Source organism: Bombina bombina, chromosome 2 (genome assembly GCF_027579735.1).
Source record: "Bombina bombina isolate aBomBom1 chromosome 2, aBomBom1.pri, whole genome shotgun sequence".
NCBI classification, from domain to species: Eukaryota; Metazoa; Chordata; class Amphibia; order Anura; family Bombinatoridae; genus Bombina; species Bombina bombina.
In genome coordinates, this window is record NC_069500.1 from 267,242,379 (window position 1) to 267,267,734 (window position 25,356).

The following is a 25,356-nucleotide window of genomic DNA, read 5'->3' on the forward strand; positions in this document are numbered from 1 at the left end:
CCTTTCTTTTCCCCTTTTCTCTCACCTGTATTATTGACTCAATACTTTATATTACACAATTACAAATCCTTGACACTACGAGACAGCAATTATAAAATACTCCCCTGTTAGTGTATATCAATGTTATTTGGAGTTTAAAGTTTATCATTCCTTTTATGTACTGGCTTGAGGGTTATTACCCTGTGCGAAAAACTTTCAGTTTCAATCTGTTGTATTACTTAAGTAATTGTATAATCTAGATACGAAAGTTTATTTTCTTTTTACCTTATACATTACTGGGTCCGAAAGTATACATCGGGTCTAAAAACCTTTTTCTCAATTTCTTATTCCTCCCTTTCTATTATCTGATTTCTCTCGCTCTTTCTACTTTGTTCCCTATTTTTTTTTTTTTTCTCTCCCCCAGGATGAATCAGAGGCAGAGCAAGTTTGGCTCGCATGGCCTAACATTAACTACAATCAACGCCAAAGGTTTAAACAACCCAGGTAAAAGGTCTATAGCCTTCAGGTCACTGAAAAGTTTGTATAGTCATGTGTTGTTCCTTCAGGAGACGCATTTCCATAAAGGAAAAGAACCGAAGTGGTTTAACTCACAATATCCCACTGCCATATTTGCCTCAGGACAATTTAAAAAAGGTGGTGTAGGTATCTTAATTCACCATTCGGTGCCTTTGAAAATTTCACAGATAGAAAGAGACCCAGAAGGGAGATATTTGTTTGTAACGGGTTCATTGTACGAGCATCCAATAACATTGGCCACCTTATACAGCCCAAACACTGACCAACATGTTTTTATGTCTAAAATGTCAAAACTCCTGTTGGATCACGCGAGGGGTACGGTTTTCCTGTCTGGTGATTTTAACATAACTATGGACACCACATTAGACACTTCCAATGGCATAGCTAGCACTCCTACCAAAGTACTGAAATCTGTCAAAAACACAATTTTAAACCTCCAACTCCATGACATATGGCGCACACTGCACCCAACACGCAAAGACTACACATATTATTCTCCACCACATAATAAATACTCCCGCATAGATTATTTCTACACAGACTCCAACGGACTGGACATGGTTACTGACTGTTCCATTGGACACATTACTTGGTCGGACCATGCCCCGGTTACGTGCCGGGTTCAGTGGCCAGATCTCCCTCCCACAACCTACATATGGCGACTGGACGATTACCTATTGAATGATCCCATTATTAAACTTGATATCCAAAAATCTCTGGAAGATTACTTATCACATAATAATCCTAAGCAAACCTCACTTATAACTGTATGGGAAGCTCACAAATGTGTCATAAGAGGAGACTTCCTGAAACATAAAGCGCGTCTTACTAAGATGCATAGAGTAAAACAGGCAGAAATACTTCATTCCATATCACAATTAGAGGAGAAACACAAAAAAGACTTATCTGATATTGAAACTAAAGATGCCTTAGATACTGCTAGAAAAGACCTAAAAACGCTTTTATCTGACGCTTACCACCGCAAAATTATGCACACGAAACAGCAATACTATGAGGGAGGAAATAAGCCTGGAAAGCTGTTAGCTAGGGCAGTACGTAGAAAACAACTAAAAACACACATACATTTGATACAAAATTCAGATGGCTCTGTAATTAAAGGCAATAAACAAATAGCTAACTCCTTCCACTCTTTCTATCAGTCATTATACAATATAGGACAGTCTGCTGAATCCATAGAACCTCAGGGAAACAAACTAGACAGAACGCTCTTGATAGATCAATATCTAGCGGAGCTGGCGTTGCCGCAGCTAGATGCTGAACAGAGAAACTACTTAGACTCACAAATCACTGCTGAAGAACTCTTACAAGCTATCAAAGATTTCCCCAATGGAAAAAGTCCAGGCCCAGACGGGCTCTCCATAAAATATTATAAGTCATACATTGAAACACTAGGGCCATTGATGCTTCAACTTTTTAACAACTTGACCAAACAACCAGAGCTTTCTAGCACTATGTTAGAAGCACATATTACCGTGTTGCCTAAGCCGGGCAAGCCCCCTAATAATCCAGCTAATTTCAGACCTATCTCCCTATTAAACCTAGACATCAAAATTCTCTCAAAAATTTTAGCAAATCGTCTTAATAAATTTCTCACAAATCTTGTCTCCCCCGAACAGGTAGGGTTTGTGCCTGGTAGGGAGGCACGTGATAATACCATGAAAGTGATCCAGATAATAAATTTCGCACAAACTGAAGGGGTACCTATGGCATTATTTTCGACTGACGCAGAGAAGGCCTTTGACCGGGTCGATTGGCTCTTCCTGCGTCAGGTCATGAAGGCCATGAATTTTGGAGAGCCTTTCCTAGATATGGTCTTTGCTCTTTACTCAGCTCCCAATGCTCGGATTAGACTAAACGGAACACTATCAGATACCTTCACTATAACTAACGGGACCCGTCAGGGATGCCCGTTATCCCCTTTACTTTTTGCACTATCAATCGAAGCATTAGCACAAAAAATACGCCTTAACCCTACCATCAAAGGAATCCGCATTGGTGACACGGAGCATAAACAGGCATTATATGCCGACGATGTTCTGTACACTCTTACTGATATAGAAACATCAATCCCAGAGTTACTTTCTGAACTAATGGTATATGGTAATCTTTCTAATTTCCATTTAAACCTCTCCAAATCAGAACTTCTCAACATCAACTCTCCCCCTGAACATACCCAGTTCCTAGCACAACATCATAATGTCCCCTTAGCAGCCACAAAGCTGAAATACTTAGGCATTTACCTATCAGCAAACACGGCAGATCTATATAAAAATAATTACTTAACTATTAAGAAAGAGATATCCGATGACCTATCCTCATGGAAGAACAAATCATTATCCTGGTTAGGAAAGATAGGATTAATCAAAATGAATATTTTACCACGCATACTTTATATCATGCAAACGACCCCTATTCACCTACCAGCGGATTTCCTACCCAAACTTCAAAAAACCTTAGAGCAGTTCATATGGTCAGGAGTAAAACCCAGAGTTCCAAAAAAGACACTTTACCTTCCCAGAGATAGAGGGGGACTGGGATTCCCAGATCTGGCATTATATAGGAGGGCCATATTATTGCAGAGGCTTACAGAGTGGGCACATAATTCTTCACAGAAGTTATGGGTCAGGATTGACGGGCAGATTCTACATTCTAATAATGTTGCTTCTCTGGCATGGACCCCTGCGCCTAAATGCCCAAAAATATTGCAAAATTACCATTTACTAACAGAAACCTTTACGGAATGGGACAGGTTAATTTCCACTAGTACACATATATCTAAACGCACCTCACCACTTATCCCAATCTTAGAGAACCCTGACTTACCCTATTATGACTTGAGCAGAAACAGAGATAAACCTTACAACCTGAGAGTAGGCGCTTTACATTTCGCATTGACCAATGGGAGACTCAAACTACAACATGAAATGAGGGAACACTCAGACTATATTTTCTCATCCTGGTTAAGATATCACCAGCTCTCCCACTATCTAGCACACCACGAAAATAAACATGATCTCCTTAGAGAGCTTACACCGTTTGAGACCTTATGTACTGACTCCACCCCGCCAAAAAGACTAATTTCAAAAATATATAAAGTGCTTCTCATTCCACCTGACATAAGATTACCAACATACACTGACGCATGGAACAGAGACATTAATAATGAGATGGGGGAGGAGGAATGGCTCAAGTCATTTAGACTGATTAAACACTCTTCAGTTTCAGCAGTAGTTCAGGAAATACAACTTAAATTACACACTAGATGGTATTATACTCCATCTAGATTGCATCGATTTTTTCCGACGGCCTCAGCGGCTTGTTGGAGAGGATGTGGCGAGACGGGAACACTCTCACACATTTGGTGGTCCTGCCCTAGGCTGACAAACTTCTGGTCAACTGTCTTAGAGGAGATGTCTAATATATTAAATGTACATATCCCAAATTCCCTCGAAACCATTTTGTTTCTACATTTACCTGACAATATCAGCAGGCAGGGACGGGCCCTTCTCCTGATTATGCTGACTGGTGCGAAGAGACTGATTCCTAGACTATGGAAATCAAAGGAGGTGCCCACTCTTGTAGAGTGGAAATCCACTGTGAATGAATTATTATCACTTGAAAGGTTGCACTATCTTCAAAGCAACCAAATAGATGTATATGAATCTCTGCTCGCTACCTGGAAACCCCCCCAAACTGGTTAAACTAATTGGTGATCTTCTGAGCGTGCATATAATTTTACCACTAAAAACTTAATCGAATTCATTAAGGGAGACCCCCACCCCCCCTTTTTTTTTTTTTTTTTTTTTTTCCCCTTTACCATTTCCCCACCCCTCCCCCCTTTTTTTTTTTTTTTTCTCCTCTTCTTCTTCTTTCTCTTTTCTTTCACTTTCTCTACTTCATTGGGCCCGGTGTATATGGGCTGCTTCTTTTAGAGCTTTTTGTTCATAAAGGTACTAATTTATTTACATATTAAATAATATTGTTAAAAAAGTCAAGCTTTAATTACCAACGTAAATGGACAACTTATCCTATAACTAAGTATCTAGCATGTACTTTGTAACGGGGGGATCCACACTTGTAGGTTTTGTGGGAACCCCTCGAATTACCATCTTGCTGTAGAATTTATCCTAATCTAGTTGTACGATATATCACAACCTAAGGCCTCGCTTCCATTGAGTCGTTAAAAATGGAGCCGTAAGCTACCGAAGCGGACGACAGCTAAAGGTAATTTACGGCTCCATTTTAGTACCAGGTTTCCATTGAAAAGATTAGCGTGTTGCGCGCAGTCGCTCTTTTCGGCCGTACGTAAGTTTGCGTTGCCAACCGATGTCGGATTTGTCGAAAAGCGCGCCATAACAAGTGCATTGCCATGGTAACCCGACCTCTGTCTATAAGAATACCGGTTTGCGCCTGCGCTCTTTACCTGTGATCGCCTCTAGAGAGAAAGACACGGGAGCTAGTTGCGTTGGTAGGAGTTTTGGGTTTTTGAGAGTTGTTTGAGAGTTAGTGGAGAGTTTGATATTTGATTTTCATATATTCTTATTGTAGGCCTCATATAATATTAGGAACACACACACACATCCATACATTAGTTAATTAACACACATTAGTTTATACACACACACATACACACTTTTATTTGATACAAACACATTCACATATTTTTTTTCATTAACCCCCATATCCCCATCTTCCTTTATTACTCCTTTCATTAATCCCCTTATTCCACTTCCCATCCCCCCTTTGACTACCTTTCCCTTCCTCACTATATAACTTTTTTTTTTATATATACATTTTTCCCATCCTATTTATTTTTTACATCCCATATTTTTTGTTTCATTTGACTATATAGCTCACCCCTTTCTTCATTTGCATCCCTTATTATTTGTCTATAATTTTGTTCTAATCCTCCTTAGTTTTTCCATTTTCATTTACATCCCTTTGTTTATTTTCACCCCCACATTTTATTTTTATTTTGAGGGATATAGAATAGAGATAGTTAGGGTCTAGATAGGTTAGGTAGTTAGTTTTGGGGCTATTTAATATAGGGTTTAGTTAGGTGACTTAGTGTAGTTAGGTAAGCTAGGGACTTTAGTGTTAGGTTAGAGTTAGGGAGGAAGGAGAAAGGGATGGATAGGCCTAGTGGAGTTGGGAAGGGGGTGGCTAGGGGGAGGGCAGTGGTGAGGGTGGATAGAGGGAGGGGGAGGGGGGAAGTAGGGAGTAGTATGGGCAGGAATAGGGGCCGAGGTTTGGGTGGAGGATTTGTCCTTCCTCAAACCCTGGCAGAGGAGGGAAGGAGAGAGGGTGGAAGAGGAATGGAGGTGGGAGGAGTGAGGAGGAGTCAGCCTCAGCTAGGCACAAAAAGAAAAGGGAAAGTGGGGCAGACTGTGGCAACTGGGGGTGGGGCTGGTGGTAGCCTGTCACAGCCTGCAGGGACAGAGGAGGTAGAGAGGGCTGGTCCCCAGTCACAGGAGGGAGAGTCTGTGTCTGCTGGCCCTTCAGGTGTGAAGGGCAGGCTTAGAGAGGAGAGGTACTCTGAGGAGGAGAAGGAGGCTCTTGTTGAGGCATACTTGGAGAGGGCAGCTCAGCTGGAGAACCCTAACCTGAGGCCGGCTGTCCGGAATAAGCTGTGGGAGGAGATTCGAGTGGCAGTCAGCTGCTTAGGACGTAATCGTTCTATTGCCAGCATTAAACACCGCTATCATGACTGCAGGAGGGAAACCAAAGCTAAGCTGGCACAGCAGGCCAAATATGCACGTGGGACAGGTGGTGGTCCTAGCAAGAGGATACACCTAAGGTCATGGGAGGAGATGATGGCCAATGTCATCTCAGATGAATCTGTTTACGGATGTAAGGGGACAATGGACACATCAGTGCCAGCTGAAGAGGTCCATGAAGGTGAATATTAAATATCATATGTAATAAATGTTTTATTTCTAACAAATATATGTTAACATCAGAAATATATATCGGCTTTGTTTTTTAAAATATAAATGTAATCATACACATGTGTAATACAGAATATAGAATGTTCATATATTATATATGTTTAGTAATCAATTGTGTTCAAGCATCAGTGGAAAACATACCTAGGTAGGATTAGTACAAGTAATGTTTTACATGGTTCAAAGTCTAATTTGCACAGTAACTTAAAGTGATAGTAAACCCAATTTTTTTATTTCATGATTCAGATAGAGCAGCAATTTTAAGCAACTCTCTAATGTACTACTATTATAAATATTTATTTGTTCTCTTGGTATCTTTTTCTGAAAAAGTAGGAATGTAAGCTATGGAGACTTTGCATTTTTTGTTCAGAACCCTGGCTAGCGCTCGTGATTGGTGGCTACATTTAGCCACCCAATAAGCAACAGCAACCCAGGTTCTGAAACAAATATTGTCTGGCTCTTAAGCTTTACATTCTTGCTTCTCAAATAAAGATACCAAGAGAAGGAAGAAAATATGATAATAGGAGTAAAATATTAAATGTTGACTAAATTTGCATGCTCTGTCTGAATCATGAAAGTTTAATTTGTACTTCATTGCCCCTTTAATGGCATCTTAACATAGTTGTAGTGGATATATTCATCCTGATTTCTGGAGTGGCTATCTGCTCAAACAAGCAAGGGTATAGATTTAAATTCTTTCTATCTATATCATATATATGGACTATGTGTAATACAAAGAGTCGCTTAGAGGCACAATCTTTAAATATACACCTCTGGTTAAATATGTTTAAGTTCATACAGAAATTATATATATATATATATATATATATATATATATATATATATATATATATATAAAACTATATCTATAAAATTGATTTTCAAATGTTAGATGTTTCATCAGATTAATTTATAATTACAATTTATTTTTCAGAATTGGAACATGAGTATGAGTCCTCAACAAGACCGGAGGCCAGTGATGTTCCGGAATTCAGTGAGGAGGAGGAGGGGGATGTTATTGAAGCTGGATACTCCTACCTCAGCATACTTGAAGGAGATGAGCAACAGCCACTGGCCTATGAGGTTGAAAATGTTCCTGGCCCATCCCCATATTCATCTGGGAGGACATATCATCAGATGCAGCCTCCACCACCACAGCATTATCAGATGCATCCTCCACCACAGCATTATCAGATGCATCCTCCAACGCAGCATTATCAGATGCATCCTCCAACGCAGCATTATCAGATGCATCCTCCAACACAGCATTATCAGATGCATCCTCCAACGCAGCATTATCAGATGCATCCTCCACCACCACAGCATCAGCAGATGCCTCCTTCATCACCACAGCATCAGCAGATGCATCCTCCACCACCACAGCATCAGCAGATGCCTCCTTCATCACCACAGCATCAGCAGATGCATCCTCCATCACCACAGCATCAGCAGATGCATCCTCCATCACCACAGCATCAGCAGATGCATCCTCCATCACCACAGCATCAGCAGATGCATCCTCCACCGCAGCATATGTACTATATGCCACCTCAACAACACATTCAGCACCCTCCCATGGCACAACAAATGCCGCCACCACTACCACCACCACAACAATCACCACCACCCCCCACCAATGTCTGTCCTCAATTGGATATTGAGCCACCCACACAGTCCCCAAGACTGAGTGACGACAACCTCACACAGAGCCAGGAATATGTGCCGGAGACACCTATACAGCCACAAGTGCCCCCCATGGAATCCAATATCCCCGCGCAGTCCCAGCAGGATGCTCTACTGAGGCTCATTCACAGGGAGCTTAGACTTACTAGGCTCCAGCAGCAGCAGGATTTCAGGAGGCTACAGAGCCAGATGGACATACATAATGCTGCACTCGTCCGCCTGGCAGAGGCAGTGGAGAGGGTTGCAGATAGGCCGCAAACTCCCTCCTCACTCGCATCCTCCGTTATCTCCCTGCAGGACCCTGAATCACATCTTTTAGCCTCCCAGCCAGCTGGTGTGCGTCGCCCAAGACGCCACACTTCCATCCCAAGTACCTCTCCTCCAAAGGCCAAATCCCGCCGCAAGCATTAAGAAGTATTTTTCTTTTTAAATTCTTTCAAGATATATAATATCTAATTTTTTTATGAAGCACTTTCTTAAGTGTGATTTCCATCTCATAAATATGCATATATTTTTCTAATCAAAATTAGAAAATATATTTCAAAATTGTTTTAATAGCTGTTTATTTTCAAAAACATTAACAGCTTTATTCATTTTTATTTCACATGATGTCAATTAATATGCAGGTGTAAATTGTTGATAAATGTATGTGTCCTTTTATTGAGGATATTATGCCGTTTAAGAATACTTGGGGATACGTGTCTGAAATTTATACAGTATATGCTATCTAACATTGGTCAACGTGACATGTGTAAATGTTATGATTTATATTCCACAAGCATATGTTGTTTGCTCCTTCAGATGAAGCTAATAAGGCTTATACAGTTATAGAAGAGTTGAAAAGTAAATATTCCTTCCTGTTGATATGGCCAAATACCTTGCATTCATTATAGTCCTATGTGGAATGTAATATCTGAAATATATACCTATCATGACTAACGCACTCCTTTTTGTCAAGATTATTATTCAATATTTAGAATAATTAGATAAATGTATCTTTATGATATTTAAGCACTGGTGTATACACAACATATATGTGATTGCCATGATATAGAGGTGATTAATACATTTTAATTGACATCATATGAACAGACACAGACTCTCCCTGGGACCAATGCACAATGCACTTTTAAATTGTTTCAATAACTCCATGTTAAAGACAATACTTCATATCTCTTGAAGTATGTCATATTAAGCACTTATGTATTTTGGTTAATAGTCTAAATATTGCAAATGTATTATCTGCTTTAGCAGACATGACATTACATATATTTTATAAATATTAGTACTATGACACATTATAACTTTAATGTGTCATCGTTTTGTATTGAATAAATATGATTTTCACATTGAAAATTACATTTGAATGAGGGTAAATCTGTAATAATAAAACTCATCTTCATGATAAAAAGATTTTTTCCTTTGACTTATTTTTCTATATTATTTTCTATGAGGTAACCATGCCATTCAAGTGTGCAATCTCAGGGGATTGTATGTATTGATAATGTATCTTTATTTTAAGGATTATATTATATCTGGATTTGTCTCTTTGAAATGAGCATCTGATATATTTCTTAAAGGGATAGCCTATTAAAAATAAAACTCAGGAATTAGAGCATGCAGTATTTATATACTTAAATATGTAATCCTATAATCTATTTAACTTAATTATCATCTGTAATTTAATAAAACAGGAATGTTATCTTAGGAATCTACCCATTTTGATTCTGCACATGGGGAGCGCTTGATGATTGTTGTCTAAATGTAGGCAACAATCAGCAAGTGCACCACAGGTGATGAGCATTAAATGGAATGGCTCCTAAACTTAAATACATGATTGAAATAAGAAACATAAAAGGATTAAATTGATTATGAGTACATATGTAAGTTGATTGGAATTGAATGATTTATCTGGTTCATTAATGTTTTATTGTGAACACACTCTTCCTTTTTTTTTTTAAAGTGACATAAATTCCATTATTTTGCTAAAACATATATATTTAAAAGCAAATCTAATATATTTATATTCTTTATATTTCTTAATATTCTTAGTATCCTTTGATTATAGTTTTATTTAGGTAAGATCAGGAGCAGCATAGAACCTATGTTGGAGCTGTTTATTGTTGCCAACATACAGTATATATCCTGTCTGTCATTGGTTCACCCATGTACTCAATTTTATTAACCAGGAGTGCATAGCTGCTCTTTAAATAATTATACCAAGAGAACAAAGTCATATTTGGAATATAATTAAAATTATATTTTAGATAATTATGTTATACATAAATCATAAGATGAATGCATTGATTAGTACATAGCTGGAAATAAAGAAACATTCACCATGACTATATTTGAGTAAAGTATACATTTATTTAGGGAAAATGTGGTAAATATAGGGATGAGGAGAGAGGGAGGGGAGTGGTATTCCATTTCTGAGAATCTTCAATCTGTAAAACATTAAAAGAAAAAAATGTGTATTATTAAAAAACATAATCATAAATAACTAAAAGGTCTCATTACAATACTATAAAAATACCTGAAAAGAATTCTTGAATAGTTGCAGATCTCTCCAAATGGGCATTGAGGGGTTGTGGATGATTAATTACATCAGGCTCAAAGATTTCACCTGGGGGCTGTGGTGTTGGAAGTAAGTCGTTCAACATCCCATGCTCCTGTGCCATGTTGTGTAGACAGCAACATGCCACTATGATTTTAATAGCTTTTTCCGGACTGAATTGGAGATCCCCCCCTGATCTGTCCAGGCAGCGAAAGCGCATTTTTAGAACACCAAACAGTCGTTCTATTATAGCACGTGTTCGGATATGTGCTTCATTATATCTGTATTAAAAGAACAAGAAATATGATTATAATATATAATGTGAAGACAAATCAAATACTAATGAGCTAACTACATTCCTGGTTTGATCTTATAAATCTTTAAACCATTTTATATATATATAAATATATTTATATTGAAGCAGAGAGATTTATAAATGCTTCACTGATAATAGATGATTTGTATTTTGACTGTCCCTTTAAAGGCACTCAGTACAACATTGTTATGTCTGTGATAGTGATATATACACACACACACAAGATAATCAAGCAACAAATGTATGTGCACAAACACAGATATATAGCTTAATAAAGGGGCAGGAGCCCCGAAACGTTGCTCAATAAAGGTGCTGTTGCTCCACATAGAGTGCTACCTGTGTGTTCTATTTCATTACATTTACTGGGACTTTGGAAAAGGAGGTCCTCCAGGTTTGCACCTACATTCACCCAAGAGTGATTTAAAGGGACATTCCTATGAAGTGTGTACTGGTCCTACTTTTCTACAGATTATAGTGAGCATTTTGCAAGGCACAATCAATATTTCTGACACACATGAGCAGAAAATAAATATATATTTTACCTTAATTCAGCAGGCCCAACAACCTGGTTCTCTTTCAATGGTGTCCAAATCCATTTTTTAAGAGGATATGCAGAATCTGCTAAAATATGAATGCATAGATATACAGTATATATATATATATAGATATAGATAGATAGATAAACACACATCTTTCCATAAAGCAATGTATGACATGAAATAATGTTATGCATATGTCTTACTATGACATAGTTAATATATATCTTTTAAATGATTAACAATTTATTTATTTAATCAATTTCACCCCCTTAGACACATACATAAAGGATTATAAAGCAATGAAACAATAAAATGTCAAAATATTGAACACATGAAGGCATCATAATATATACATAAACACTTACCGAGGAGATGTCCTTCAGGCATTTGATTTGTCTCAAACAATCTCCACACACCAGAATTCCTGAGGATGTAGGCATCATGGCTACTTCCTGGGAACCCTGCCACAACATTTAATATGCGCATGTTTGCATCACATATAATCTGCACATTTAAGGAGTGGAAGTGTTTCCTATTTCTAAATATTATCTCCCTGCGCACAGGGGGTCTTAGGGCAATATGAGTGCAGTCAATGGCCCCAAGGACATTGGGTATGCCACCTAAAAGAAAAAAGTCCCTCTTAACATCACGCCAACCTCTGGGTGATGTGGGGAAAAAAATAAATTTTCTGCAATTATCATAAAGTCCATCAATAACTTTTGAAAGATGCTTAGAAAGAGTGGACTTATGCACCCCAGTTACAATGCCCCCTGTCACCTGAAAGGATCCAAAAGCCAAAAAATGAAGTGCCCCTAGTAGTTTGGTCATTCCAGGGACAGCCCTGCTTGAATAGCCCTGGCTTTCCAGCCTATCTTGCAACAGGGCATATAACTGATATATTTTCTCCCTGTTGAGCCTGAAACTTTCAAACACCTGCTGCTCATTCAGGGTTTCTATATCCAGCCTCACTCTGGGGATGTCAGGCCTACGCTGTCTAACTTCAGCATTGTCAGCTTCTCTCTCACCCTGCATTTTGAAATATCTGTTCTGAGGTTAGGCTAGGTGTGGTCTTTTTTTTATAGCTGTGTGTTGCTTGTTAACATATGTGAAACTGGTGATTGCAATGAATAACATGGGGGGGAGGGCTTATCTTCATCTCATCTAATCCTTAATTTAATGAACAGTTTGAAAGTATATACTTACTCATGACTTTTATTTTTGATATGAACTATAATTTTAACATATATGTAGTTACATATCGGAAATTCAAAGACACTGAATGTAATTATTCTATTTTTCAATTTAAATATATCAGCCTTTATCATAACAGTTAAAAGTAATTATTAAAATTATATGATTTATATAGGTCAAATATATATATACAATTATCATACATATATACATGTAGGAGAAGATTCTTATTAGATAAAATTATATTTCTATATGTAATTTTTTTGTGATTTTCAATTTCAATGAGAAACAGGCCTCAAAAAGCTCTTTTTTCCTCCTTTACACCTAGTTGAGCTGGGGGTAATATGTCTCAATGTATCGACAGCCTCCGACAGTGTATTAACGGTTAGCGCTTTCAATGGAAACCTGGTATAATTTATCGATTAACGGCTTATATTACTTTCTATGGGACGCGAAAATCTTTTCGGCAGCCGAAGTCCGGAAGCCGATATTAAGGTATAACGCGCCATTGGAAACAGTCGTTAAACGCTATTGCTTTCGACAGCATATTTAACGGTTTGCGAGTGCACGCAAACTGAATTACGACTCAATGGAAGCGAGGCCTAAATTGGGTACAAATACCTCAAAAAGTATGTTTATGTTTTTACATCTTGTCCATGTATTGTATTTGTATAATCTTAAATAAAGCTTGTTTGAAAAAAAAAAAAAAAAAAGCTACACTCCCAGGTACTATGCACTGCAGTTCCAGTGAAGAATATGCACATGTTTATTAATCACTGGGTTTGCCTTGCTCATAAGCGTCTCCTAAGCATGTCTGGTGTGTAACTTTTATTATGTATTTAACCTCTTTGAAAGAGTTAAACATTCAGAGCTCCATTTATCAATGAAGAGCAGACAAGTTCCAAATTAGGGAATCTGTCCAATTGTAATCTGGGCCAGAGTTCACTTGTGCAACGCCAGCCCCTACTCTCGAACAACCAATCGCACAAGTGCAGGAGCTGTCAATCAGCATGATCATATTAGTCTGGGTGATTTTAAATCACCAGCTCAGAGCTGACAGAGAGGTTAAAAAGCAGTGGCTTGACAACAGCTGCTTCTCAACTATTGGCTGCAGGAGTCCCAAAGCTGAATCCGCAGCTTGATAGCCCGTAGGGGAAAAAGGGATTTGTTTAAAAAAAAAAAATAACTGAAATAAATGTATTTGTCCGGTTATATTTCCCTTTCATAGTATTTTGTAAAACTAAAGTTTTTATGTTTTATTTATTGATGATTCTTGGTATCTAATACAAAATATTCAAATATTTTATCTAGTAAAAAACCACACAAAAAAAAAATCTCATTATATATAATGAGAATTCTATGCAGATTTTTTTAAACTTTGCATAAAAAGGTTCTTACAATTTCTTTGAATCATACAGAATTAGCTCATTTGAGTTTTGACAGAAATACCATAAAATGCCATAAAAACAATAATGTGACACTAGTGTTATTTCAGAGTTAACGATGCAAATTACAATTAGTAGTTTCAGAGTCATTAGCATCTGGTCTTAAAATATGCCATTGCTTTCTTACGTTTGTTTGACTATTCATGTGCAGATTTTTGTATACTGAAATCTAAAGGATGTTTGTTAAGCATTAAAGATTTTGAAAGATGATGTTTAAGATCCATTCATACACATGGTCTGATTAACTTTAGCCTTGTATAACTTTTTTTTTTAAATTACAGGAGCATGATTTAATGATTCAGACAGAGCAGACATTTTGGGGCGGGATTTCATATGCGGCACAAGCGTCGGCTCAATTGCTCAAACCCACGCCACCCGTAATTTAACCTTGCACATTGGGGTATCACATATACGGCGCCGGCAGTACATAAAGTGCCCGTAAATCGGATAAACTAGCGATGTCCAGAAATGAGCTAGTCGCAAGTGACTTATGGCACGTTAGAAACTGCCGGCACCTAAGAAAATGAAAAAAAAAAAAAATATATAAAATCTCCCGTAAAAGTCTAACCCGCCTCCCATAAATAAACCCGACACGTAAAATCCCTATATCCGCTATCAAACGCACATCGGAACTAATAATAAAAGTAGTAGCCCGTAAACTGACAACCCCTCACAATGCAATATGCCTAATTAAACTATTAACCCCTAATCCGCCATTAACCCACATCGCAATCGACCTAGTAAAAGTATTAACCCCTAAATCCACTAACCCCAACATAGCAAACTACCTAATAAATGTATTAACTCCTAATCTGCCAATAACCCACATAGCAAAGTACCTATTAAAACTATTAACCCCTAATCTGCCATTAACCCACATTGCAACAAACCTTATATATCTATTAACCCCTAATCGCCAAACCCCTACAATGCAATAATCCTAATAAAACTATTAACCCCTAAACCGCCAAACCCCCACAACGCAAGTACCCTAATTAACCAATTAACCCCTAATCCACCAAACCCTCACAACGCAAATAACTAAATTACTAAACCCCATAACCTAACACCCCCTAAATTAACCCCAATTACCTAAATTAAAAAAACACTAAGTTACATTAAAACCATAATCTAAAAAAAACAAAACAAAAATCCTAACTCTAACCCCTAAATAGGTACTCACCGTTCCTGAAGCCCAGCGGAAAAGGTCCTGTTCCAGGCGGTGAAGTCTTCTTCCAAGTGGTCGATATCTTCCAAGTGGGAATCACTTCCTTCTTCAACCAGGACCAAGCCGGCATGGAGCGGAGATGAGCGCGGATAAGGACCGGCGACTGCGGAGCCATGGGGCGTGGAGGATCCTCTTCGTACGATCGCTGCCGTACACTGAATAGTGAATTCAAGCTACGCGTTTAAATATGATGTCCCTTGCATTCTCTGATAACGGTATGAAGCATTGGTATTCCAGTGAGAAAACAACCAGGAACAGACTTACATAAGCTAAGTGAAGGGAGGGGTGGCTACAAGAAAGGTATTATATCTCTTTCATCTCTGAAGTTAAAGGATTGAGAACTTTTGTTTGAGCCAATTTGCAGATAGAAAAACTCCCTGTCACATTGCATGCTTGTTATGCTATGCTTCCCTGGTAACTACAATCGGCTACTAAAGCTTTAGCCTAATGTTGCTACATACTGACATACTGCTGGTGCTAAAAATAAGTCTGTGACTGACTATTTTCTCATCAAGACCTGATATACAAATCTATGTACATATAAGGGGACTGCTCCTAACCTTTGCTAATCTGGACACGCTGAAATAAGAATGCTTTGAAACTAACAATATACCAGCGCTGGTCACCACTTGCCTATAACAGGAACTTTTTGTTTAAAAATGTTTCCTTTTGTGTGCACACAAGGTTTTTTGAGCAAGATTTGTGATCATTTGCAGATATACTGTAACTTAGGAAATGTATATATGAACCCAAGAGACAAGTGCCTATAATTGCTTGTGTTGTATGAATGGGTATTAACCTTTGCTACACCTGCACTAATTTTATTGTTTCTTCTGTTCTTTGGTTTTAAATGGACAGTATACACTCATTTTCATATAAATGCATGTAATAGACTCTGCTATAAAGAATAAGATGCACAGATACTGATATAAAAATCCAGTATAAAACTGTTTAAAAACTTACTTAGAAGCTCTCAGTTTAGCTCTGTTGAAAAGGTAGCTGGAAAGTAGCAAATAAGACACTCCCCCCTCCCCCTTCTTTTGCATATGAAAAGACCCTTTACACAAACAGGAGCAAGCTGGAGAAGGTAGCTGACAGTATTCTCATAAAACTTTGGGGCTTGGTTAGGAGTCTAAAAATCAGAGCAATGTTATTGAAAAATAAGCAAAACTTTACATTTAAAAAAAAAAACAAAACTTAATGGGCTATATAAATAGATTATCAACAAAACATTTATGCAAAGAAAAAACGAGTGTATAATGTCCCTTTAAGAACTAGATAAATAAAAAAGGAAATGTATGCTTACCTGATAAATTGATTTCTTCTACGATACGACGAGTCCACGGATTTCATCCTTACTTGTGGGATATTCTCCTCCTGCTAACAGGAAGTGGCAAAGAGCACCACAGCAGAGCTGTCTATATAATTAAAATAATGTCTCCATTTTCGCCGCATAAGTCCTTGTGCTGAATATGTGAAACTGATTGGCAACACGGTTTTAAGTTAGCTTATAGGAGTAAAAATACCGACCGACTGGGTGAAATATACGAACCGCAGTTATATGCGGTGCCGTATATGTAATACCAAAACCGCATAAAAACCGGCATCGCCGGCTTTTGCGGACGACACCGCCTATGTAATCTTTCCCCTATTTTGTAATTTTCAGTTTGCATATATTGTAAAATTTACTTTGCTCTGTTGACCTCCCTTGTTGAAAAGCAGGTAGGAAGCTTCAGGAGTGTGCACGTCAGGAGAACTAGACCATAGCCAGTTTGCAGGAGTACTTCAAACAAACATTTGCAGGAGCACTAGATGGCAGTAGAGTTTGCTGTCATATAGATTTACGCAGGGTTCAAACTGCCACTCTTGTAAAGGGCTACATTGTGATGGTGCTTGTTGCTTTAAGGGGCACAGCCAGCTTGTTTCTGTATCTTAAAACTGCACCCTCTTGTACCACAGCTATTGGACCTGGTGACATGAGCAAGCCTACTGTTCATTCACATGACAGTGCTCAATAAGTGATAGAAGTGAGCACTGTCATTCAGTGAGTGAAGTGTGAAGTCTAATTAAGTAAGAGGGAAGTGTGGGGAGCCATTTAATGAGCAGAGAGATGTGTGGGTTGTCATTCAGGGTGATAAGTCCTGTCATCTGAAGGATCCTACCTACACTTTGGATTCAGTGCTGCAAGTAAGTCAAACCAGTGATAGTCATGTCTGTGGAATAAACTGTTTACAATGTTGTGTAACGCTGGGTCACTCAATTTCCTTGAGATATAACAAACCAATAGCAAATATGTAAATATTTATTAGGAGTCAGCAAGAAATAATACATGTAGACTGTAAGGTGAAAGATACAATATAAGAAAATAATAGTAGTATAAGATTTTTGTTTTTGGTTGTTTTGTTTTCCAAATATTAAAGAGACTGTTGCTTATAACACATTATTTGCCAAAACAAATGTGTGAATATATCTAACGATAGATAGCTATCAAGATAGATTTGGTTATGTTATCTATGTGAATTTTTCAAAATATGTGGATACTAATAGTAAATAATTATTTGTAAAAACTATTAAAGAAAAAAGTTAAAAAAAAATAGTAGAAGGTATATCAATACAGTCTTATTTCGGAAATGTGGGGGAATTATAGTTCACCTGGTCTTTTACAACTTTCTGCAAGTCAATATTTGTACGGGTTATATACTGTGCAGGTTGTTTAAAAGGCGCTTCTTCATTCAAATCTTCTTGTCTGTTGGAAAGATATAGCTTTATTCCATGTTTGTAAAGTCTAATGTTGTAAACATGATTCTTTTTGTTTGATCAGCAAGGATCTGACATAATGAACAACACTGAAATAGCTATACTCATTTAACATTATCTCACTGTAAACATGACGATAAGAAATAACTAATATGCAGTGACTTATCTAAAGTAACCAAGAGTTACCTGTACTGCTTAATATTGGAGGATTGTAGTATCATATATATACAGTTGTCTGTGGCGCTACTGTTAATCACAAGAGGACATTCTTACATTTTATCAGCAATTACTGCACATGGTAATACGAACCATATATGGGGTGGGGCAAATTCAGTTAGATACGGTGAGACACCTGGAAGTAAATACAGCGTACATTTGTATGGCTACTTTTTTTTGTTTATTCCCATTTAAAAATACTACAAAAACACATTATTCATCATGTTCATGCTTACTATGAACTAATGTTAAAAGTAAGACAATCTATCTGTTTTAGGGGTTTACTAGACTCTGCACCTTTACCTAAAATACATATTAATAGCACACTGGAGAAATAGTATTTCTAATGTGTTATAAAAAAGATATTTTTTATATAGACCAGAGATGTTGGGTTTAGTTTTGGTAAATCTCCAGGTCGGGTATGGGGAAATAAATGCTAATTAAATGCATAAACTAAAATTACACCCCCTAAAAACCAGACCTCTTAAAGGGACATGAACTCCACAATATTTATTTTATAATTCAGATAGAGAATACAATTTTAAAAAAGTTCCAAATTTACTTATATTATGAAATTTGCTTAGTTCTCATGTTATTCTTTGTTGAAGATATATCTAGATAAGTAGCGTGCACGTGTCTGGAGCACTTCATGATAGGACATAGTGCTGCCATCTACTGCTCTCTCTAATGTATCACATTGTTGCAAAACTGCTGCCATATCGGGCTCGATTTATCAAGCAAGGGTCAACAGGAATTTACCATTGCACGTGAGCGCTATTTTGCACTCGCGTACAACACCGCCTCCTGCCGTACACAGCCAATCACGTGTGGGCAGGAGCTGTCAATCAAATTCTGCACTTAAGAAGATGACCGCTGCTTGATAAATACTGATTGCAGGTTCTCTTGTGAGAACCTGCAGTCATAGCGTGGAGAAGGGCTTGATAAATCGAGCCCATAGTGCTGCAGACACGTGCACACTCTTCAACTTACCTTCCTTCTTTTCAACAAGAAAATTAAGAAAATTTGATAATAGAAGTAATTTGGAAAGTTGTTTATAATTGTATGTTCTATCTAAATCATATTTTTTTTTTGTGTTGTATGTCCCTTTAACTGTGTCCTGTTATGTCAGATTTGCAGAATTTCCCTTAGCCCTGCCCATAAATCTCTTAGAAACAACCATGAACCACCCAGACACCCCCACCACCCAGACCACACATGATCATGTCCACTATATACCCGTGACCCTGTCTCCTCCCAACAAGACCTCCTGAGTCCCTAATACCTAGCCACAAATGTTGAGAGGCATGCTAAAACAGTGTCAATGTACTGATTAAACAAATATTCTTACCTTAGAAAAGGGTAAAGCACAGTACAATGACTATAAATATTACACTGTTGGTTTCTTTCTGTTTTAGATTAGACCTGTGGATTTTAGATTGATCAATAATGACACAAGGATGCTCCATATTTCAAAGGGTTTTGGGAATATTTATTTTCCTAGAAGTGTTTTCATTCCATATTTGGACGTTTCCACAAGTGTTTTATCTTGTCTCACACCATTAATTTCCATGTTCATTTTTATGAGATTCTTAGACCAAGCTGATTTTTAAATCACTCATATCCAATGGTGACAAAATTCATTGAGGTTTACTTTTAACCAGTTGTACATTTTTATTCATCACATTGCGGTCTTATTTAGAAATTGGATTGCTTTATGAAAGATGATTCACATCTAATTGTTTTCAGGATAATGATGTAAGGTTCTTGTACAAATCTTAATAATAGTCCCAAGGGCATGATTATATTTATAGTTAGCATACTGTGTTCTCATATAATAAATGTCATGGTTTTAGTTTTGTGCATTGCAAAAAATACAAGGACAAAAAGTATCTGAGTGTTATATCAAAAAGGAGCAGATTTCTAGTTCCAATAAAAATCTTGCTAGCACAATTTGTGTGTGCTATACCACAATGCAGCCTGCTTGTCACACATTAATATGCTGCATCTACTTAGAGGTAATTTATTATAGCAACATGGTAGTGTTGCTATAGTTTAAGTTGAGAACAGTTTTCATTCAAAATTAGATTTTTCAAATGCTCATATCCTTGGAGTGAATTAACATATCTTGCTGAAATTTGGCAGTTACACCCAGACTGGGAATTTTTGAAGTGATTTGGTTAAGTAGCTTTTGAGATATTTTAGATTAAAGGGCCACTGTAAGTAAATATTTTCTATGCCTGTTACTAACTAACTACCCCAAATACGCTTTTTATCAATAGCATTTCATTAACATATCTCTACCGTATATCAGAAATCTTGTCTGCAAATTTAATTGTTTTCCAAACCCACTCCGTGGGTATCCTTTGCTCTGTACCAATCCGTTTACAATACCTAGGTTTCAAAATGGCGCTTTAAACACAAAGTTATTGGTTTAAGTATTTTGAACATGCAGTGCTGAAAATAGTGGGCAGGATAACGTGACATCATCGCCGAATAAAAGATATAACTTTTAGAACGTTATGAAACTTCGTTTTGGAGAAAATATAGGTCAGTAGGTTTTAATTAATGTTTATTAACTTTAATATGTTGGTTGTTTAGCTTAAAAATTATAACAGAAAGTAATCCTTTAAAAAAATAGGGATATGAGTTGAAACTAGACTTAACATTGAAGACCGAGACATGTTTATTTGTGAAACGGCTGCATGCCGCTACATTGGGTGAACATGTGTGTGATTAATTGTTTTTGAGATATTTTGAGTTATTTTAAACTAAAATTCAAGATTGCGCCATAAGCACATTTTTGCTCGTGCATGTTTTATTGCTTTCGTAAATGATCTTCTATGTCATTACCGAATGCTGTACAGAGCTCCGTCTCACTTTCTCAGCCATGGCAATTAGATCTAGGAGAAGTGTGAGTGATAAGAATAGTACACAATAGTAAAAGGAATGATAAGAAAAAGAGCTCACAATATAATTATTTTGTGAGAGAGTTGTGTAGGTTGATGCTAGATCAGTATAGTACGAAATATATTTTTTATTAACTTTTTGTTAACAAAATAAATATATAGTGGGTATTTGTGATATTTCTGAATAGGTTAAAGGTATGTTAAATATCTTTTTCAATGTTGCTATCTTTGAAGCTCTAAACAGTGGTATATTGCTAATAGAAATGACTGCAAAATTATTATTTTTATTGATTTTTTTTCTTTTATTTATTTAATCTGTACTTCATTATTTCCTGTTATAGATGCACAATAAGTACTGGAAGGATCTATGAAGATTGATGTCATAAAATATGTGCAATGAGATTATTTGGATTACTACAAACTAGTGGACAGCCTGGTTAACAAAAAATAACATTTCAGTTCATTTTCACAGATAACAGGTATCAGCAATGCTAAGTTTTAAATGTATCAGTTGTCTACACAGAATGATAATAAAGCGGTGTTGAGATTTTGTAACTGAAAAATATGGAAGAAACTAACGGCTAGATTTGGAGTTTTGTCGGTAACGACCCGAAAAACTAACGCCGGCTTTTTTCTGGCCGCACCATAAAAATAACTCTGGTATTGAGAGACCACATAAAGGCTGCGTTAGGCTCCAAAAAAGGAGCGTAGAGCATTTTTAACGCAGCTTCAACTCTCGATACCAGAGTTGCTTACGGACGCGGCCAGCCTCAAAAACGTACTCGTGCACGATTCCCCCATAGGAAACAATGGGGCTGTTTGAGCTGAAAAAAAACCTAACACCTGCAAAAAAGCCACGTTCAGCTCTTAACGCAGCCCCATTGTTTCCTATGGGGAAACACTTCCTACGTCTGCACCTAACACTCTAACATGTACCCCGAGTCTAAACACCCCTAACCTTACACTTATTAACCCCTAATCTGCCGCCCCCGCTATCGCTGACCCCTGCATATTATTATTAACCCCTAATCTGCCGCTCCGTAAACCGCCGCTACTTACATTATCCTTATGTACCCCTAATCTGCTGCCCTAACATCGCCGACCCCATATTATATTTATTAACCCCTAATCTGCCCCCCACAACGTCGCCTCCACCTGCCTACACTTATTAACCCCTAATCTGCCGACCGGACCTGAGCGCTACTATAATAAAGTTATTAACCCCTAATCCGCCTCACTAACCCTATCATAAATAGTATTAACCCCTAATCTGCCCTCCCTAACATCGCCGACACCTAACTTCAAACATTAACCCCTAATCTGCCGACTGGAGCTCACCGCTATTCTAATAAATGTATTAACCCCTAAAGCTAAGTCTAACCCTAACACTAACACCCCCCTAAATTAAATATAATTTAAATCTAACGAAATTAATTAACTCTTATTAAATAAATTATTCCTATTTAAAGCTAAATACTTACCTGTAAAATAAATCCTAATATAGCTACAATATAAATTATAATTATATTATAGCTATTTTAGGATTTATATTTATTTTTCAGGTAACTTTGTATTTATTTTAACCAGGTACAATAGCTATTAAATAGTTAAGAACTATTTAATAGCTAAAATAGTTAAAATAATTACAAATTTACCTGTAAAAGAAATCATAACCTAAGTTACAATTAAACCTAACACTAGACTATCAATAAATTAATTAAATAAACTACCTACAATTACCTACAATTAACCTAACACTACACTATCAATAAATTAATTAAATACAATTGCTACAAATAAATACAATTAAATAAACTAGCTAAAGTACAAAAAATAAAAAAGAACTAAGTTACAAAAAATAAAAAAATATTTACAAACATAAGAAAAATATTATAACAATTTTAAATTAATTACACCTACTCTAAGCCCCCTAATAAAATAACAAAGCCCCCCAAAATAAAAAATGCCCTACCCTATTCTAAATGACTAAAGTTCAAAGCTCTTTTACCTTACCAGCCCTGAACAGTGCCCTTTGCGGGGCATGCCCCAAGAAATACAGCTCTTCTGCCTGTAAAAAAAAAAATACAATACCCAAGCCCCCCAACATTACAACCCACCACCCACATACCCCTAATCTAACCCAAACCCCCCTTAAATAAACCTAACACTAAGCCCCTGAAGATCATCCTACCTTGTCTTCACCTCACCGGGTATCACACCGATCCGTCCAGAAGAGCTCCTCCGATGTCCTGATCCAAGCCCAAGCGGGGGGCTGAAGAGGTCCATGATCCGGCTGAAGTCTTCATCCAAGCGGGGCAGAAGAGGTCTTCCATCCGATTGAAGTCTTCATCCAAGCGGCATCCATCCGGAGCGAAGCGGCAGCATCCTGAAGACCTCCACCGCGGAACATCCATCCTGGCCGACGACTGAACGACGAATGACGGTTCCTTTAAATGACGTCATCCAAGATGGCGTCCCTCGAATTGCGATTGGCTGATAGGATTCTATCAGCCAATCGGAATTAAGGTAGGAATATTCTGATTGGCTGATGGAATCAGCCAATCAGAATCAAGTTCAATCCTATTGGCTGATCCGATCAGCCAATCAGATTGAGCTCGCATTCTATTGGCTGATCGGAACAGCCAAAAGAATGCGAGCTCAATCTGATTGGCTGATCGGATCAGCCAATCGGATTGAACTTGATTCTGATTGGCTGATTCCATCAGCCAATCAGAATCTTCCTACCTTAATTCCGATTGGCTGATAGAATCCTATCAGCCAATCGGAAATTCGAGGGACGCGATCTTGGATGACGTCATTTAAAGGAACCGTCATTCGTCGTTCAGTCGTCAGCCAGGATGGATGTTCCGCGGTGGAGGTCTTCAGGATGCTGCCGCTTCACTCCGGATGGATGCCGCTTGGATGAAGACTTCAATCGGATGGAAGACCTCTTCTGCCCCGCTTGGATGAAGACTTCAGCCGGATCATGGACCTCTTCAGCCCCCCGCTTGGGCTTGGATCAGGACATCGGAGGAGCTCTTCTGGACGGATCGGTGTGATACCCGGTGAGGTGAAGACAAGGTAGGATGATCTTCAGGGGCTTAGTGTTAGGTTTATTTAAGGGGGGTTTGGGTTAGATTAGGGGTATGTGGGTGGTGGGTTGTAATGTTGGGGGGCTTGTGTATTGTATGTTTTTTTTTACAGGCAAAAGAGCTGTATTTCTTGGGGCATGCCCCGCAAAGGGCCCTGTTCAGGGCTGGTAAGGTAAAAGAGCTTTGAACTTTAGTAATTTAGAATAGGGTAGGGCATTTTTTTATTTTGGGGGGCTTTGTTATTTTATTAGGGGGCTTAGAGTAGGTGTAATTAGTTTAAAATTGTTGTAATATTTTTCTTATGTTTGTAAATATTTTTTTATTTTTTGTAACTTAGTTCTTTTTTATTTTTTGTACTTTAGCTAGTTTATTTAATTGTATTTATTTGTAGGAATTGTATTTAATTAATTTATTGATAGTGTAGTGTTAGGTTAATTGTAGATAATTGTAGGTAGTTTATTTAATTAATTTATTGATAGTCTAGTGTTAGGTTTAATTGTAACTTAGGTTAGGATTTCTTTTACAGGTAAATTTGTAATTATTTTAACTATTTTAGCTATTAAATAGTTCTTAACTATTTAATAGCTATTGTACCTGGTTAAAATAAATACAAAGTTACCTGTAAAATAAATATAAATCCTAAAATAGCTATAATATAATTATAATTTATATTGTAGCTATATTAGGATTTATTTTACAGGTAAGTATTTAGCTTTAAATAGGAATAATTTATTTAATAAGAGTTAATTAATTTCATTAGATTTAAATTATATTTAATTTAGGGGGGTGTTAGGGTTAGACTTAGCTTTAGGGGTTAATATATTTATTAGAATAGCGGTGAGCTCCGGTCATCAGATTAGGGGTTAATAATTGAAGTTAGGTGTCAGCGATGTTAGGGAGGGCAGATTAGGGGTTAATACTATTTATCATAGGGTTAGTGAGGC

General features: G+C 37.3%; 2 protein-coding genes across 2 annotated transcripts in view; both read right to left on the reverse strand.

Annotated features, from left to right (window-relative positions):
- The window catches only part of TMEM232 (transmembrane protein 232), a 403,406-nt gene that overhangs the window by 77,670 nt on the left and 300,380 nt on the right, over positions 1 to 25,356 (reverse strand). The window contains exon 16 of the mRNA XM_053699731.1: positions 18,094 to 18,187. Within this exon, the coding sequence (XP_053555706.1) occupies positions 18,094 to 18,187 (94 nt within the window). The remainder of the gene's footprint in view (positions 1 to 18,093; positions 18,188 to 25,356) is intronic.
- LOC128648713 (putative nuclease HARBI1) lies at positions 10,516 to 12,334 on the reverse strand. Its single transcript, XM_053701537.1, has 4 exons — positions 11,943 to 12,334; positions 11,581 to 11,659; positions 10,702 to 11,003; positions 10,516 to 10,612 (listed from the first exon to the last, which is right to left on the reverse strand). Exons 1-4 carry the CDS (start codon positions 12,061 to 12,063, stop codon positions 10,608 to 10,610), a joined length of 507 nt encoding a protein of 168 aa, XP_053557512.1. The 5' UTR covers positions 12,064 to 12,334; the 3' UTR covers positions 10,516 to 10,607.